Source organism: Candoia aspera, chromosome 10 (genome assembly GCF_035149785.1).
Source record: "Candoia aspera isolate rCanAsp1 chromosome 10, rCanAsp1.hap2, whole genome shotgun sequence".
NCBI lineage: Eukaryota > Metazoa > Chordata > Lepidosauria > Squamata > Boidae > Candoia > Candoia aspera.
The window spans coordinates 3,752,678-3,767,614 of record NC_086162.1 but is presented as its reverse complement, the minus strand read 5'-3'; the positions used below and the strand labels follow the sequence as shown (position 1 = coordinate 3,767,614).

Genomic DNA, 14,937 nt, shown 5'->3' with positions numbered 1-14,937 from the left:
TTCCTTCCCTTTTTGAAAGCACCCTAATTTTCCTGGGAAGTCAAAAACATTAGCTAAATAAAGGGATTTACATGAATATAGTGATTACATTTGCAATATATAAATACAGCTTCATGGCTTCTTACTGCTTTGTGCAATCCGAAGGCTTTCGCTCTTCTGGGAAGACATGGTTTGGGGCCAGGGTACCTAAGTAAAAGGTGACAATCCAAGAATTTAAGTTTAGCCGGGAGCGGATGAGTTATGGTATTTAGTCCTGAACATTCCTAACCAAGGTTATTTTCCATCAATCTTACTTTGTTCAGATAATCAAACATTTGAGTAAATATGTGAATACGTCTGACAGCTTATAGGATTCATCTCCGCATTCTGGATTATTTCAGAATTGGATATGACGGCTGTGCAGCACGTCAGAGGTGCTTTGGGGCACAAAGGAAACACCGCTGTGTAATTCTTGAAGGGCCACGCCTCTTCCCAGGATTGTGCAGGCAGCACAGAGTCCTGGAAAAGACCATCTCTTATAAAGTTGTAGATGGGTGCCCATGGGCTCTGAAGTACTGCGCAGATGCATTGAATCCTGGCAAATTGTTCTTTAGCTGTGAAGGCAGTGAATGGCTGAAGCATATAAAGCCCTTCATGATATGGGCTGGGGGTGTTCCAGGCCCCCTCTATTAAAGTGTTGTCTAGCAGGACCCCGAAGTCCACCTTCTCTGTCGTAGCACCTGCCCTCTGGAACAGCATCCCCACCCCACCTAGAAATCCATACGGCTCCCACCCTGCGAAGATTCCGAAGGCCTTTAAAAATATGGCTTTTCTCACAGGCCCAGGGTTAGGTTGTTTGTGAGCCCCTGGCACGGTTGGGGTAGTGTTTTAGAAGTTGGGTTTGTTTTTTTAAATCTGGGCATGTTTTTTGCTTCTTTGCTTGTTCTCTAATTATGTAAGCCACCCAAAGTCATTTTGGAGTCATGCAGCTTCTCAAATAAACAAACAAACATTTCCCCTTTAAGAGCGCTGCATTTTATTACAAATATCAATTTCTACCAACATACCATTCTTGCTGTAAACTTCTCAAACTTGTTTGAGCAAGAGTGGGATCAATCTGTGATTCTTTGAAATCTCTGCCTGGTGCTGTCTGGCCCTCTGAAGGCCAACTCAGCCATGAGTCCCAAAAGCTCTTCTTACAGCTGCAAAATAGCACAGCCTTGGCTCCCTTTCCAGGAATGGTGACTAATTGGGCCATCACTGCAAGATTGAAATGAAAGCACCTATGATGTTCCACCAATGGGCCAGACATTGCCAACTGCCCCCCACAACCCTTCAGTCCAATCACATGTGGATTGCAGTCATTGAATGCAGAGATGTAGTTTATTAAATTTCCTTGGCATTTTTTTAAACAATGAAAAGCAAATCTCTATTACAAAATACAGCCCAAGGCTTTCACATCCAACTTCACACCTGCTTGAACCTCTGTTCTTGAAGGCTTTGAGAACCTTATTCAAATGGTGGAGAGCAAAGAAGGGGCTGTGTACATCATCTAAGCTTTCATTAAGACACCTGAAGGGGCCTCCCCATCGCAGAGAAAAGCCAACGGCTTGTTTTCTGCTGGAAGAGATAACCAGCCCTGGCCCAGTCTTTCTACAGGGAAAGGGTGTTCACCAAATTGTGTGGCTCATACAGTAGGTAAAGAGGGGAACACAAGAGAATTGTAGCTGTCGTGAGTTCCTTATGGCCATGTTCCTAGGCGGGCCTGCCACAGAGTATCCTCTCTATCAGCACTTCAGAGAATTAGTCTCCCCTCCCCGAGACCAAATTAGACAAATGTCTACATGTATATATAATATATAAAAAATACAGAGCTTTGACTTCTTCATTTTGAAGTAAAATGTACACGATACAATTGTGAGCAGGAGGTAATTCTGAGAAACACAGGCCACTTGACTGCTGGAACTGAGAGCAAATGATGAGCCACCCCACGTAGCTCCACCACTCCCCTCTCAAGAAACACGGCAGAGTCGTCCCCACCCCAGCTGTCCAAGAGAAAGAAAAATTTAAAATAAAATGACACAAACCAAAAAGCTTCAATGAGTTTTGCAATTTTTTTCTTCAAGTAAAGATGCAAGAGGGGGTTTCTTCTACCAGTTCAACACTTCAGTCAGTAGCAAATGTAAGTCAAGTCCACCTTAAAAGGCAGCTGTGCTTTTGAGTTCTTTTTTGTGCCTTCCCCTTAAGACTGGATCTTCAGGCGGTGGTGGGGGTTGCTGCTCTGTTGGATCTTTAAATTGCTTTAAAAAAATCCTCTCCCCACATGACAGGGGAAAACTCCCCAATGCCTGATGGGACAGTCCAATTCATCCTGCATCTCTGTGCAGGAGTATTTTTTTAATATATATATAACTAGAGGAGAGGGGCAAAAACAGCAGCAACTTGGCCCAAATCCCTCAAAAGGTGCTGTTTGGCAAGAGGATTCCCCCTTCCCCCCAAAAAAACCCCCGTGTGGGCCAAAGTGGTGCATTTGGCAGATTAAGAAGAGTCTTTAATAAAAATTAAGATGTGCAAATTTTTTTAAATAGTTGAACCCAAGCATCCAGGATTAGATTCCTTGGTTATGATTCATGTTATTTTGCCTTCTCCCACCGGGGGGAAAAAGTCATCTCTCAAGTACCCAAGTGAAGAATCTCATTTGAGGAGAAAAAATAATACACCACAAAAGAAAAAGAAAAAACCTGGAGGAAAACCACAAACTAGAAGGCATAAGTGATTTACACCTCTCTCCTCCATCCACTTCAGCACCTGCTTTTTTTGACACACTCGTGCAGCAAAAAATGAAAAAAAAAAGAGTGTAAGAGTATCTCCTCTTCAGAAAAGAGCAAACTGCTGCTGCTGCTGCTGCTGCTGCTGCTGCTGCTGTGTGTCAGCGAAGGAGAAAGCTGTTTGGCAACAGGTGGAGCGGGCACTGCAGCCTTCTGCATGGCAGAGAAAGAAACAGGGCTGGGGGTAGGAAGGCTCTCTGCAATTCACTTTCCCTCAAAGGGACGTCTTCTCCCCCTCGATTCGGCACACCGGTTATAGCTGGAAGCCTTCCATAGGGGCCTCGGGTTGCTGGAAGATGAACTGTTGCTGAGCTTCATCCACCTGGGGGGCCAGAGCGGAGTCATCGTCCTCAATGCCAAAGTAGTGCTCAATCAAGTCAAAGGCCTTCTGATAGATCTCTTGGTTTTCGTGGCTCTGGAGAAACTCTATTTTATCCAGGCCTGGAGGAGAGAGACATCATTTACGTGAACTTCCCCATCAAAGACTGGGTGGTTTATACGTTCAAGTGATAAAGAGAACCCCGGACTCACAACCGTCTTGACTCTCCGCACAAGTCTGTCTGTGGAAACACCGGGGTGCTACGGCTCAGGGGGGGCAACGTTTGCCCGACGACCCCATCCAGCAAGGCGACTGCTAAGCGGGACTTGTAGTTCAGGAATACGAAGGCTCCACAAGTCCTTTCAGACTGTGTGGCATAAGGCCGTGCGCCAGAGGACACAGAGGTGCGAACACAGCACCCGTAACTCCTTAAGGCAGAGCGGCCTTTTCTTGGGCTCACAGCATTTGGTTTTAGGGGTTGCAGACAGGTGCGACATGCGCACCTCATGCTCCCTTATGCATCCTGACTTTGAAACCCAAGTGCTGTACACCATAAGATGGTGATCTCCCTCAAACCGGTGCTTCCACATACATTGGCCTGAAACTCTCATAATTGCCGTGACCACCCTCTCCGAGTGCCTGGGGGCTGTGGGGGCCTGGATGGGGAACAACAGGCTTCAGGTGAACCCCGGTAAGACCGAGTGGCTGTGGGTTAATGGTTCTTCTGTACCTGGGACATTAACATCTCTGGTTCTGGATGGGGTTGCACTGTCCCAGACAGACCCGGTGCATAACTTGGGGGTCCTCCTGGACTCACGGCTCCTGCTCAAAGAGCAGGTGGCAGCCGTGGCCAGGAGAGCCTTTGCGCAGCTACGTGCTGTGCACCAGTTACGCCCCTTCCTGGACCGGGAGGCCCTTCGAACAGTCACTCATGCCCTTCTTATCTCTCACATAGACTATTGCAACGCACTCTACATGGGGCTACCCTTGAAAAGTATCCGGAAGCTCCAGTTGGTCCAGAATGCAGCTGCGCAAGCTGTTTTTGGTGCTCCCAGAAGGGCACATGTAACACCACTGCTGTGCGAGCTGCATTGGGTACCAGTTTGCTTCCGGGTCCAATTCAAGGTGTTGGTTATCACCTTTAAAGCCCTACATGGCATGGGGCCAGGTTACCTGAGGGACCGCCTCTTCCCCATTACATCAACCCGTCCCACCCGATCATGCAGAGAGGGCATGCTACGGACCCCGTCTGTAAGAGAATTTCATCTGGCGGGGTCCAGGAAGCGGGCCTTCTCCACAGTAGATCCTGCCCTGTGGAACATGCTGCCCCCAGAGGTGAGATTGGCCCCATCACTCCTGGCCTTTCAGCAGAGTCTGAAGTCCTGGTTCTGCCGCCTCGCTTGGGGCGGAGAGGGGAATAGATCTACATGGGGATGGTTGTTGTTTTTAATCAATTGTTGTAAACCGCCCAGAGTCCCCCGACGGGAGGAGATGGGCGGGGACAAATTAGATAAATAAATAAAAATAATTCTCAGCTATGGCTGGAAACCATGGGACTGTACGTCAACATGTCTGCAGGTCTTTGGGTTAGAACAGGTCAACTGAAGCAATGGTGTAATTCCAGGCAGAACAGACAGCACAGGATAAGGGGGAGATGATCACATCTGAACACTAAGGGTTGGGAGCACTGGAGGAGTGAAGGGCAAAGGCAGAAATGGAGTAAGGTAAGATTGAAAAATTATTTACTACACCTCTGAGATATCTGATTAATGGATCGCAAAGATTTGTAAAAAAATAATTAAAAAAATTAAAACAAACATGCATTCATAAATCATGCAGGGAAGTTTTTCCCAGTACCATGAGGGCATTTTGATTTAAATTATGACAAAAGAGAAACGTTTTTAGCCTGGTGTTGAAAAGACAACTACAAGGGCATTAGGTGTGCCCTTCTGGGAAGGAGTTGCACAAACGGGAACCTCAGCTGAGAACGTCTCTTTGCAAATGCATACACAGCACATCCTCAAGACTGCAGCTGCCCTCTCAGCAGACTGACTCACCATAAGCTTCCTCAATGAGGCTGCAGTAGGGGTTGATGCCAGTGCCGCTCTGCTTGGCCTCCTGCTCTCCCAGCCGTAAGATATTCTCCAGGCCGTTCAGGGCCACCTGAACAATCTTGGAGTCCATGACAGTCAAAAGATCACACAGGGGTTTAATGCAGCCCAGGTTTACTAAATATCTGGAAACGAAGCATAAATATGCAGAAGACTCACACTACAAGTAAAATCTGGATTAGAAGATTTTTGGAGCTTAATTTGCTTGCTGAGAAGATACACCCTCTTCCCCAGCAATCCATGAAAGGGATGAGTTCTGGCTAAAGATATGCAAATGGTATATAAGCTTTTAACCCTGCAAATGCATAAGAAATTTTGGTAGGTACCAAGATCTGAAAGTCAAGCTCCCTATAAAATTCCATACCTAGCAATCTATAACTAATAGGAAAAAAATAAAGTATTGGGATATGTATAATTCTGTATTTTATTATTTGCCTCACTTCCCAAACATGCAGGAGTATTGTTTATGAGCAACAGATAGCTGCATAATATTTTAAACAAGGATAAACCAACAGCTGTCATGTATTGGAATAGTAAGGGCCATAAAATCCACATGCTATGAAGCGCTGACATAACTTTCGCCTCATCAAAACCAAATAATCACCTTCCGTTAGTTACAAAGATGATCCAATGGTGTGGAGGAAACCAGCTGCCTTCTTTCTTAATATACATAGCTGCTCATCTCAAGAATATGACTTCCTTGTCAAGCTTCGATCCTACGTTTGGTTGTTTTCCTTCTCAGTTGACAGATAGTAAGGCAGAACTATATTTTTCTTACCCTTGATGTTTCTCATTCCTTAATCACAATTTTAATGGATTACTAACTGGAAGCTCCTTAGATGATCAGCTAATGTTGGGTTATCTCATTTTATCCAGATAAGCAATTCTTGATTGTTTTTAAAATGGAAACAGAATAAAACTTGTTTGTGCCAAGAGTATTAAGCTGGCCAAGGTTAACTCCATGCACCCCATAGTTTCTCTTAAGTTTTAGTTCTCACAGAGCTGTTAGTAAGAGAGTAGCACAATCTACAAGGAAAAAAAATCCCTAATGGACAGACTTAGCTGATGAGTAAGTTACAACTTACTTAATCTGCTCTGGGGTTCCTCCTGACGTAGCATTTGTGATTGCCCATGCTGCTTCTTTCCTTGTGCGGAATTCCGCCTTCTGCAAGATCTCAATTAGTACTGGGAAGATATTTGCATCTATGACTGCCTGTAGGGCCAGAGAACAGAACAGTGTGAGCAAGAGTCTTAGCACTGTGGCCAACAACTGATCCCCTCAAGGCAGATGGAACAGTCTGCAGGGGCAGGTCAGCAGGATCTGTTGGTAGGGCCTGAAGGATACCAGAGGATAAAAGGGGTATGTTTCTTGCGGCGGGGGGGGGGGGGCGGGGGGAGATTTCTCAATAAGATTAAATTGCTTACTGAATAATCTTTTTCTGTCCCCTTGGAGATATATAAGCAGAGTGGGGCAGCATTAAAGAAGACTTTCCTAATCTGGATGTACTTCCAGATGTATGGACATCATTCCCCAGAATTCCCCAACAAGCACAGCCGTTGCTGGAAATTCTGGGGATCGATCTAGGTATCAGGAAGGGTTCCACACTGGTGAAGGCTGGACTGCAATCGCCTGATTAACTGAAGGAACCATCGCTCTCCACCAGTGCAAGTCCCAAATCCTGAGGTTCTGCTCTGAGGAGCGAACCATCTCTCAAGAGGCAAGAGACGGCCAATTCATCCCATTGCAAAAAAACTCCCAACAGCTCATTGTGGGTTTGTGGCAAGAGTGTTAGGCTGGTCAAAGTTAAGTCCATGCACCCCATGATTCAGCTGCAATTTGTGTACATTCTTCAGCATCTGACAGAGTTGATCTGTGAGGATGTTTTTATTTCCAGAGTTGGATGGATGACAGGCAAAAGATGTTGTGCTTAGGCACCCATCCCTGATGTCCAGAATAAGGAGTAACACAACTTGTGATCTTGTTCTGCCCTGTTAGTTGAAACCAATACAAATGTAGCATTTTCAGTCCCACAAAATGTCAACAAGATCTCAGAGGTCTTTCAGACTGCAATTAGTATCCCTAGGAGATACTATGCAGAACTCAGAAAGTTATTGGAGAAAACAAAATCTCCACTGTTTTCCTGCACTTCCACTGATGAAACAATCTGAGGCTACTCACTGGTATTTGTGCTCAAATCATGTTTTAGGCAGACAAGTGGCAGAAATGCACTAGGAACCAATGATATGGTGGTCTTGCATAAATGAGTAGACAGCATTCAGTAGTCACCACCTAAATCTTGTCTGGTGGCAGGAAGATTCAGCCTCAATCAGAATCTGTCAAAACCGTGAGAAACTGGAAAGCTCACATAGAGGCAAACGAGATTCTTTGAGGTTCTAGTTTTATTTGATGAGCCACTGCATAATTTACAGACATGTCCCATTCCACTGTCAGTTGTGGTCAAATATCAAATATGTATCCTTCAATCCATTTAGAAATCTCTTTAGTCAGGCTGAAGGATCAGAGCCATTCATGGTGACGTAATGGCACAGGCCCAACTATTACTGGGTACAGTCCACACAGTATTTACCAGTATTAATGTGCTGGTGAATCCTAATTAGGCTAATCCTAAGGCCTCCTCCTATAAAACCTCAAATGGTTCTCTTTCAGCAGCAGATCCTGTAAGGAATTAGTCATCCTCATAGTAGATGGGTCAAATTGGCCAACTTTGTGATGTGAGGACTTCAGCTACCAGAATTCTTAGCAATGGCCATATTGGCTAGGGAATTCTGAGAGTTGAAGCCCATACGTCACCAAGTTGCTCAGGTTGGGAAATGCTGCTGTAGAAGAAAAGCAGCAGCAATTGTGATGCAACTTATGACCATTCATTTATTGACCATTCAAGGTTATGCGGCACTGAAAAACACGACTTACAGCCAGTTCTTGCATTTATGACTGTTGCAGCATCCCCACGGTCCTGTGATCAAAATTCGACCACTTGGCAACCAGCATACTGTATATTTACAACAGTTGCAATGTCCCGGGGTCACATGATTGCCACTTGCAACCTTCCCAACTGGCTTTCAACAAGCAAAGTCAATGGGGGACTGTGTGATTCACTTAATGACTGTGGTGCTTCACTTAATGACCATGGCAAAAAGGTCCTAAAATTGGGTGCAGTCATGTGATGCCTCGCTTAATGACCGCACCACTTAACAATGAATTTTCCAGTCCCTGTTGTGGTTTTAAGTCAAGGACAACCTGTAACTGAGCCTGACAGAACCTTGACAGATCAGCAAGAAAAAGACCAGTCATTATCTGAATCAAGATCCTGATGTAAATTACTGCCAAATCATGTAACCTACTGAGGGGAGGCAGATAAGACTCACAAGAAACACGTGAGCAATGACAACTAGTGCAACATGGCATAGGATTCTGAAGGCAAAAGTAAGGGTGAGTGGGAATGCTCATTTTATTTGAGCAGCTGCCTGGAATCCACCAAGATCAATGGGATGCAAACAAACAAGCCAACTGACCACTGTGCTCTGAAGAAAAAGGGGAGTGGGAATTATCTTTACCGTCACAATACAAGTCCTGCCATAATGAAGAACGTATCAAATACTCTGGTCAGTCAGGCACCTTTACAGAGAGAGAAGCAGAAGAATATACCTAATTTTCATTGCAAGATACCTTCTTACTACAGAGAGCAGAAGGCTGACTCCTCAGTTTCCCCAAGCCCATCGGTCGCTCCCCTCCTACAGGGAAGGCCAAGGCAAGCGTCTTCTCCCCAGGACAGGCACGCCAGGAAGAAGACAATGAGTGGGGTGATCTAACAGACCTCCAGAAGCAGGAGCTGAGTCATCTATCTTATCTTTCACATGTGCAGATTTTTACTGTGGATTCAGAACATTCCCTTCTTTTCACCTCCCCTCTTTAAGCTCTTCCCAGAAATATGGCTCAGGTTCCACTTCATTCTTGAAGCTGTTACTGACTGAAAGGATCACAGAGCTGGCAGCTTGGGGAGGCTTCCAGGACGCAGGAGACTATGCAGCCGATGACTCAGCTTCAGTTTTTTAAGACTGGCTCTTGCTGGTTCTGAGGCTTCTGTCGGAGTAGCCTGAAAAGTATGCTTCCCCTGCAGAACATTGCAATGGCAATAACCTAGTTTCTGAATGCTGTAGCAATACAGACAAGAATCCACTAAATAATTTTCTCCCAAACACAAGAGATACAAAGAGGCACACAGGTTTAACACATTTTGGAAAAAGTCCTTCAAGACCATAAGATGCTGAAACATGCACCAAAAAGGTGGCACAAATGTAGCATTAAACTTATTTTCATCTTATTGGTGTGTGTGTGTGTGTGTGTGTGTGTGTGTGTGTGTGAGAAAGACAGAGAACATACATCAGCAATCAAAAGGAGATGAGGTAAATAATGGAGGTTCCTATAGGTATGCCATAGTGGAGAGAGAGAGAGACACACACACACACAAATGGCTCAGTTCCAGGATGTACCAAGGATGTTTGTGCAGGTACAGGAAAACCTGTACTGGTGAGACCGTGACTGTGATGGACATACCCAGGCTAGGGACAGGAATTTGAGTTCCACCTGTCCTCTGGAAGCCTCTGATGCCTGAGTATTGGACCAAAAGGTACATGGCCATTTAAGCTTCAGGAGTGTTGTTTCCATTAGCTTATTACCTGTATCTGAGCCCTGTTCCCTGCTGTCACATTGGAGATCGTCCAGCAAGCTTCTTTTCGGATGGACTCTTTGGGGCTGCTAAGCAGATGAAGGAGACAAGGCAAAGCCGAGCAATTTAGGATCACCTAGGAAGGAAAAGCAGATGAGCCCCTTGTTTCAAAACTTCTCCTTCCTACTTACCTACCTACCAGAGAGGATCATCATCTGGTTACAGATACATTCCAGCTTGGGCAACCTGGGATGCTGTACCTGGGCAACTGTAACCTAAAGGTCAGCACTGCCTCAAGAGATTCTTCATTACTCTAAAGAAAGCAGCAGGGACAATTTAACTGGGGGAAAAAATCTACAGTTTTGGACAACTATCTTCCCAAATCAAACCTGTCATTTTGGGAAAAGGGCTTGATCATGAGGCACCAACTGAAATACAGGTATGATTAGATGAAGCTGTTTACCTCTGTTCCAATCAGGTGCCAAACTCACAGTCCCCTGGTTATGGGACCAAATAAGCTTTGGTGACCCTTATGGATGATAAACACACCAAAACAGGCATAACTCTCTTGGGACTTTTTAGTGGTTCTTGGCATCTTTCTGGACCACCGAACTTGGTTTGGCTAAAACACCACCATGTTATGGTAGTGTCAGTAATTTATTTTTAATTAAAAGAACCTTTAAAACATGTATAAACAGGAAAGTGGAAAAGGAAAGTGCCAGCTGCTAGCATTAATTTTGCTGAGAAGAATCCCACGGGCAGAAGATTGGTGGTGGATACTCAGGAAGACTCAGGGAACAGGCTCGGTGACCTCCATGGGGGAAGCGGGAATCTTTTACAAGCTCTGCTCTCCACATTCCAAATGCGCTCAACAGCCCTAAGTTTTGGCAAGCTTTACTGGGTGCCACAAGTGCCACCTTGTCCCCCTTTTTGTCCTGTGTCCCCCCCACCCCCGCTATATGAAATCTGTCAGGGTCTGGGCTGAAATGTCATCATTACAGACTGATACTGTAAATCATTCCAGGAAGGCTAGGAAACTCCCAAGCTAGTGCCTGAAGTTATTTTGACATGGGTGCAGGTGAACCAAGACTTAATCCGGATAAAATGGGACTATCGTAAGCAGACCTATGATCTTCCTGAAAAGCCAAGTGTGCAGTTTGGGAGTCCATGCTAAGCAAAGCAGCTCAGGTGGGGAGGGAGTGACCAAATGGGGATTCAGGCTCAAAAACCAGCTATCAGCCATCCATGGTCTTACAACAAGTTGTATGAATGGGCAAATTTTTAAGACTGTCCAGAAACTTCAGCTGCTGCCCAAGGCCAGAGGTGATTAGAATGTGTGACATTTATACTATATCAGGTATACTAGTTACTGGTAGATTTCCAAGCCTACTTAAAGGGCTGGCTCTAACCACTACAGCCTTCAGCAGTTTGAGTCTAAACAACCTGGAGCAACCTGCTTGTGCTTTAAGATTAGGAACCAACTGAGACTTCCTTTCAAGGGCAATGACCCCATATTAATGGGACGGGATTAATTGCCATCTGAGGAGTGTCAGGACAAATGTATGTGTTTGATAACTAAAGATCCACTTATTTTTCTAAGCCCTCCTCTGAATGGGTTGACTTCCTTTTAGCACAGAAGATGCAAAAATAGAAATACTCAAATAGATGGATAACTGGAAAGAAAGAAATTCCTAGCTTTCACAGTGAATTGCAGCAGCAAAAATAATTTAGCATTCCCCAGATCAATGAGTAATCACTACCCTTGACATTAAGCCAGTCTGTGCTTTAAATCATAGTTTGAGTGTTCACTGCCAGTATCACTGCCAAATTCCACAACCTCCCTTACTATGGACTGGAAGCAAAAACTAAGTCCTGGAGCTTGATTTCTCCAGAGCCTGGAAGGGGGATATACAAGACCTGGCTCCCTCTCATCACCTGGGTTTGGATATCGTCCCCCGTCACAATGTTGCCAACTGCTCTCAAAGCTGGGGAAGCCACCTTGTAATCGCTGTGCCTGTGTGAAGAAGGAGACAACACACTCAGGGTGAGTGTCCAAACCTGACCCATGAGTTTAACCTCTCTCGCTCACCAAGAGATTCCACCAGATATATCCCAGTAAAGTCTGTTTGTACAAAACCAGGATGCACTGCAGGGAACCTGATGTAGGCAAGGATGGAGAATCAAGGCCCTCCAAGTATTGTTGAACTTCAATCCACCACATGCTGGTCTGGGCTGCTGAGCGATGCAGCTCGGCAACATCTGGAAGGCCACAGGTCATGCACCTCTCTTACAACCAGGACTCATTTTAGACGCAGGCCCTGATGAGTTAAAATGTTCAGGCCAGGCCAGGCCAAGGTCTGGAGAACCATAGTCAAGGTTCCATGTCAAATAATAGCTCTACGCCAACAGATTCTCTGGAATAGGAAGCTGGCCCTGCAGATCTTTGCTGTATTGAAGCAGCTTCCTCACCCTGGTCCTCTGGATGGATTCGAGCTCTTGTCATTCCCATTGGCTGGTAGTATGCTGAGATTTACAATCCCACATACTTGGAAAGCACTAGATTCAGGACAGGCTAAGTTAGGGTTTTAAGTACATCCCCTCAACTTCATGTGTTTCCTCAAGTTTTCACAAATGAGTTTAAGTCTGGGAATGTTCACATAGTATGCTACCTAGTTAATCCACTGGGAATGGGAGTATAGCTGGACAGTATACACTAGTGTTTCTCAACCCTGGCCGCTTTGAGATGGGTGGACTTCCAATTCTCAGAATTCCCCAGCCAGCATCGCTGGCTAGGGAATTCTGGGAGTTGAAGTCCACCCACCTTAAAGCAGCCAAGGCTGAGAAACACTGGTATACACACACATGCTTTTCAATCGCTATGATGGGTTACAGCAATCCTTCGTGCATGATGTGTACTCTCATCATCCTCTCCTAAGCTTGGAAAACAACTGTTCCAGCTGACTGAACCCCGTGCTGATGCTACTCCATAGTTTAAAGCTGAGGAAACTGCCTCGGTATTGTGGCACAGATTAGCATTTGTCCTCTTTTGAAAAACAGGACTGACTTCAGGTACAGCCCAATTAATGGTTCAGAAAATATTCAAGTGTGATAAGTTGTGAAACTTCCTGTTTAACTTGAATGCACATGACATTCAAATGTAACTGTCAACCTTGCAAGGTAGTCCAGACAAGAAGCACACCCAGGAGTACTAGCTCTGTCTTTATTGTAAAGCTACATTAACATAACCTTGCAAGTTTGAAAGTACATCTCTCCTCCCTCGCCTTTACAGTCCAAGAAACTATGGAGGGTCCCTTCTGAGATGCTTTCCACGCTCCCATTCCTTTTGCGGGCTCACCTGCCTCTTATCTGACCACTGCCTAGTCTGCCGCTTTTCCTCCTGTCTCCCAAGGTCATCTCCACATACCATTACAGTTATAGACATGTCCTCCCATGAATTCTAACACCAACCCTTCATAGTCTGACTTCGCACAATGAACACAGCCATAGTAGTTTGTAAACCATTATTTGTGGCATAGCAAGCTGTGTGAATCTAGCCAATTACTCAATGAGCTAGAACTAAGCGAACAATGATTTAGAACGATGGGCCCCTGTACACTTACATTAGCAATTCCACCAGTCGCCGGCACACTCCTGAATCTATTACTGCCTGGATTTTCTCATTGGGTCCATCTGACAGATAGGAAAGTGCCCAGCAGGCATCTGCCAGCAAGTCCGAGTCACTGCTGAAGAGCAAGCGAGACAAGACCGGCAAACAGGATGACACCTGCCCAAAAGCACAATTGCAAGAGACCATGAGAAAACAGGCTCAAGAGGTCAAGAGGGAGTGGGAAGTGGCAGGCATTTCAGCAGATCTCCACAGAGTTTTGATGCGTGTCAAGATCAAATTTCTCATTTCATGTTCAATTCAGAAATATACTTGTTCAGATCAGTGCCTCATGCTATCATCTCACTGAATGCTTGTCAGAGCTGGTAAGTCAGTCCTCTATCCATAGGTACATCTGTAGCAGTAACTCTGGCTTAGAGTTGTTACTTACACCCATTCTCTTGTCTGCTGGAGAACAAAAAGCGAACTTTGTTCAAGTTCAGTCAGCTCTATCAGGTTGGGATAGGGGTACTGAGCTAGGATGAGCACATGCCAGAAGGCACACATCTTACTGTTTTCACATATGCCAGTCCGCCATGCTTTTAAACACATGAAGGAGAGTCAAGTGATATGAGGCTTAGCAGTGAGCTGGGTATCTATCACCTAAAGTCTGTGGAACACACAGATATGCCTGGGTCTGGGAAAACAGGAGCAACGCACGCCTGGGTCTTACCTTCTCAAACTCTGGGGGTGGGTTCTTCCCTCGGCACAGGTTCGACAAAGCCCAGACAGCATTTCGTGTCATTGTCAGTCTAGTGGATTTTGCGAGGAGCCTGAAATACAAGCAAATGATGCTTAAGCCCACATTGCATCCTTTGGGCTTGAAGCCAGTTATTTAAGGGCTTGGCAACTTGTTAGTAAAGAAACCGTATTGCTATGAACAGTCCCAGTGGCCAGGATGGTCTGGGGAAAATAAGGCATTCAGTTGTGAAGACAGGTTCTAGGAATTTTTCCCAGCAGCTACTCACAACAACAGAGGAGGAAGGATGCCACAATTTAGGACATAATCCCGACAGGCAGAACTGTCTCCAGCGATGTTCCCCAGTGCCCAGACAGCCTGGAAGAAAAGCAGGGGCTTCAGGACTCCGTCCTTTGGTGGTGGTGGGGGGGTAAATTAAGAGCAACCGTGAAGCAGGAAGCCAGTCTCAAGGCCTTTCTAATGAACGGCCGACCAAAGTCACCTCCTTGCTGTTTGTTATTGTGATAAACACAGCGCAAAATGGTTTCCAACTTGTCTGGGCAACTTCTCAACCAGGCACCCCCAGCTTGTGGTGGATACCTGGTTGCAGAAGCCTGGTCAATGCGCCACATTGGTGCTGTCACTCCTGTAGAAAGTTACGGCCCCATA

General features: G+C 45.5%; 1 protein-coding gene across 2 annotated transcripts in view; it reads right to left on the bottom strand.

Annotated features, from left to right (window-relative positions):
* Nucleotides 1–1,343: 1,343 nt before the first annotated feature.
* KPNA6 (karyopherin subunit alpha 6) overlaps nucleotides 1,344–14,937 on the bottom strand; it is a 41,222-nt gene continuing 27,628 nt past the window's right edge. For both annotated transcript variants that reach the window (XM_063312390.1, XM_063312391.1), the window contains exons 7-14: nucleotides 14,558–14,646; nucleotides 14,263–14,362; nucleotides 13,546–13,709; nucleotides 11,861–11,939; nucleotides 9,936–10,061; nucleotides 6,323–6,450; nucleotides 5,184–5,362; nucleotides 1,344–3,248 (exon numbers count right to left, since the gene is read on the bottom strand). In XM_063312390.1, the coding sequence (XP_063168460.1) occupies nucleotides 3,061–3,248; nucleotides 5,184–5,362; nucleotides 6,323–6,450; nucleotides 9,936–10,061; nucleotides 11,861–11,939; nucleotides 13,546–13,709; nucleotides 14,263–14,362; nucleotides 14,558–14,646 (1,053 nt within the window). In that variant the 3' untranslated portion in view covers nucleotides 1,344–3,060. The remainder of the gene's footprint in view (nucleotides 3,249–5,183; nucleotides 5,363–6,322; nucleotides 6,451–9,935; nucleotides 10,062–11,860; nucleotides 11,940–13,545; nucleotides 13,710–14,262; nucleotides 14,363–14,557; nucleotides 14,647–14,937) is intronic.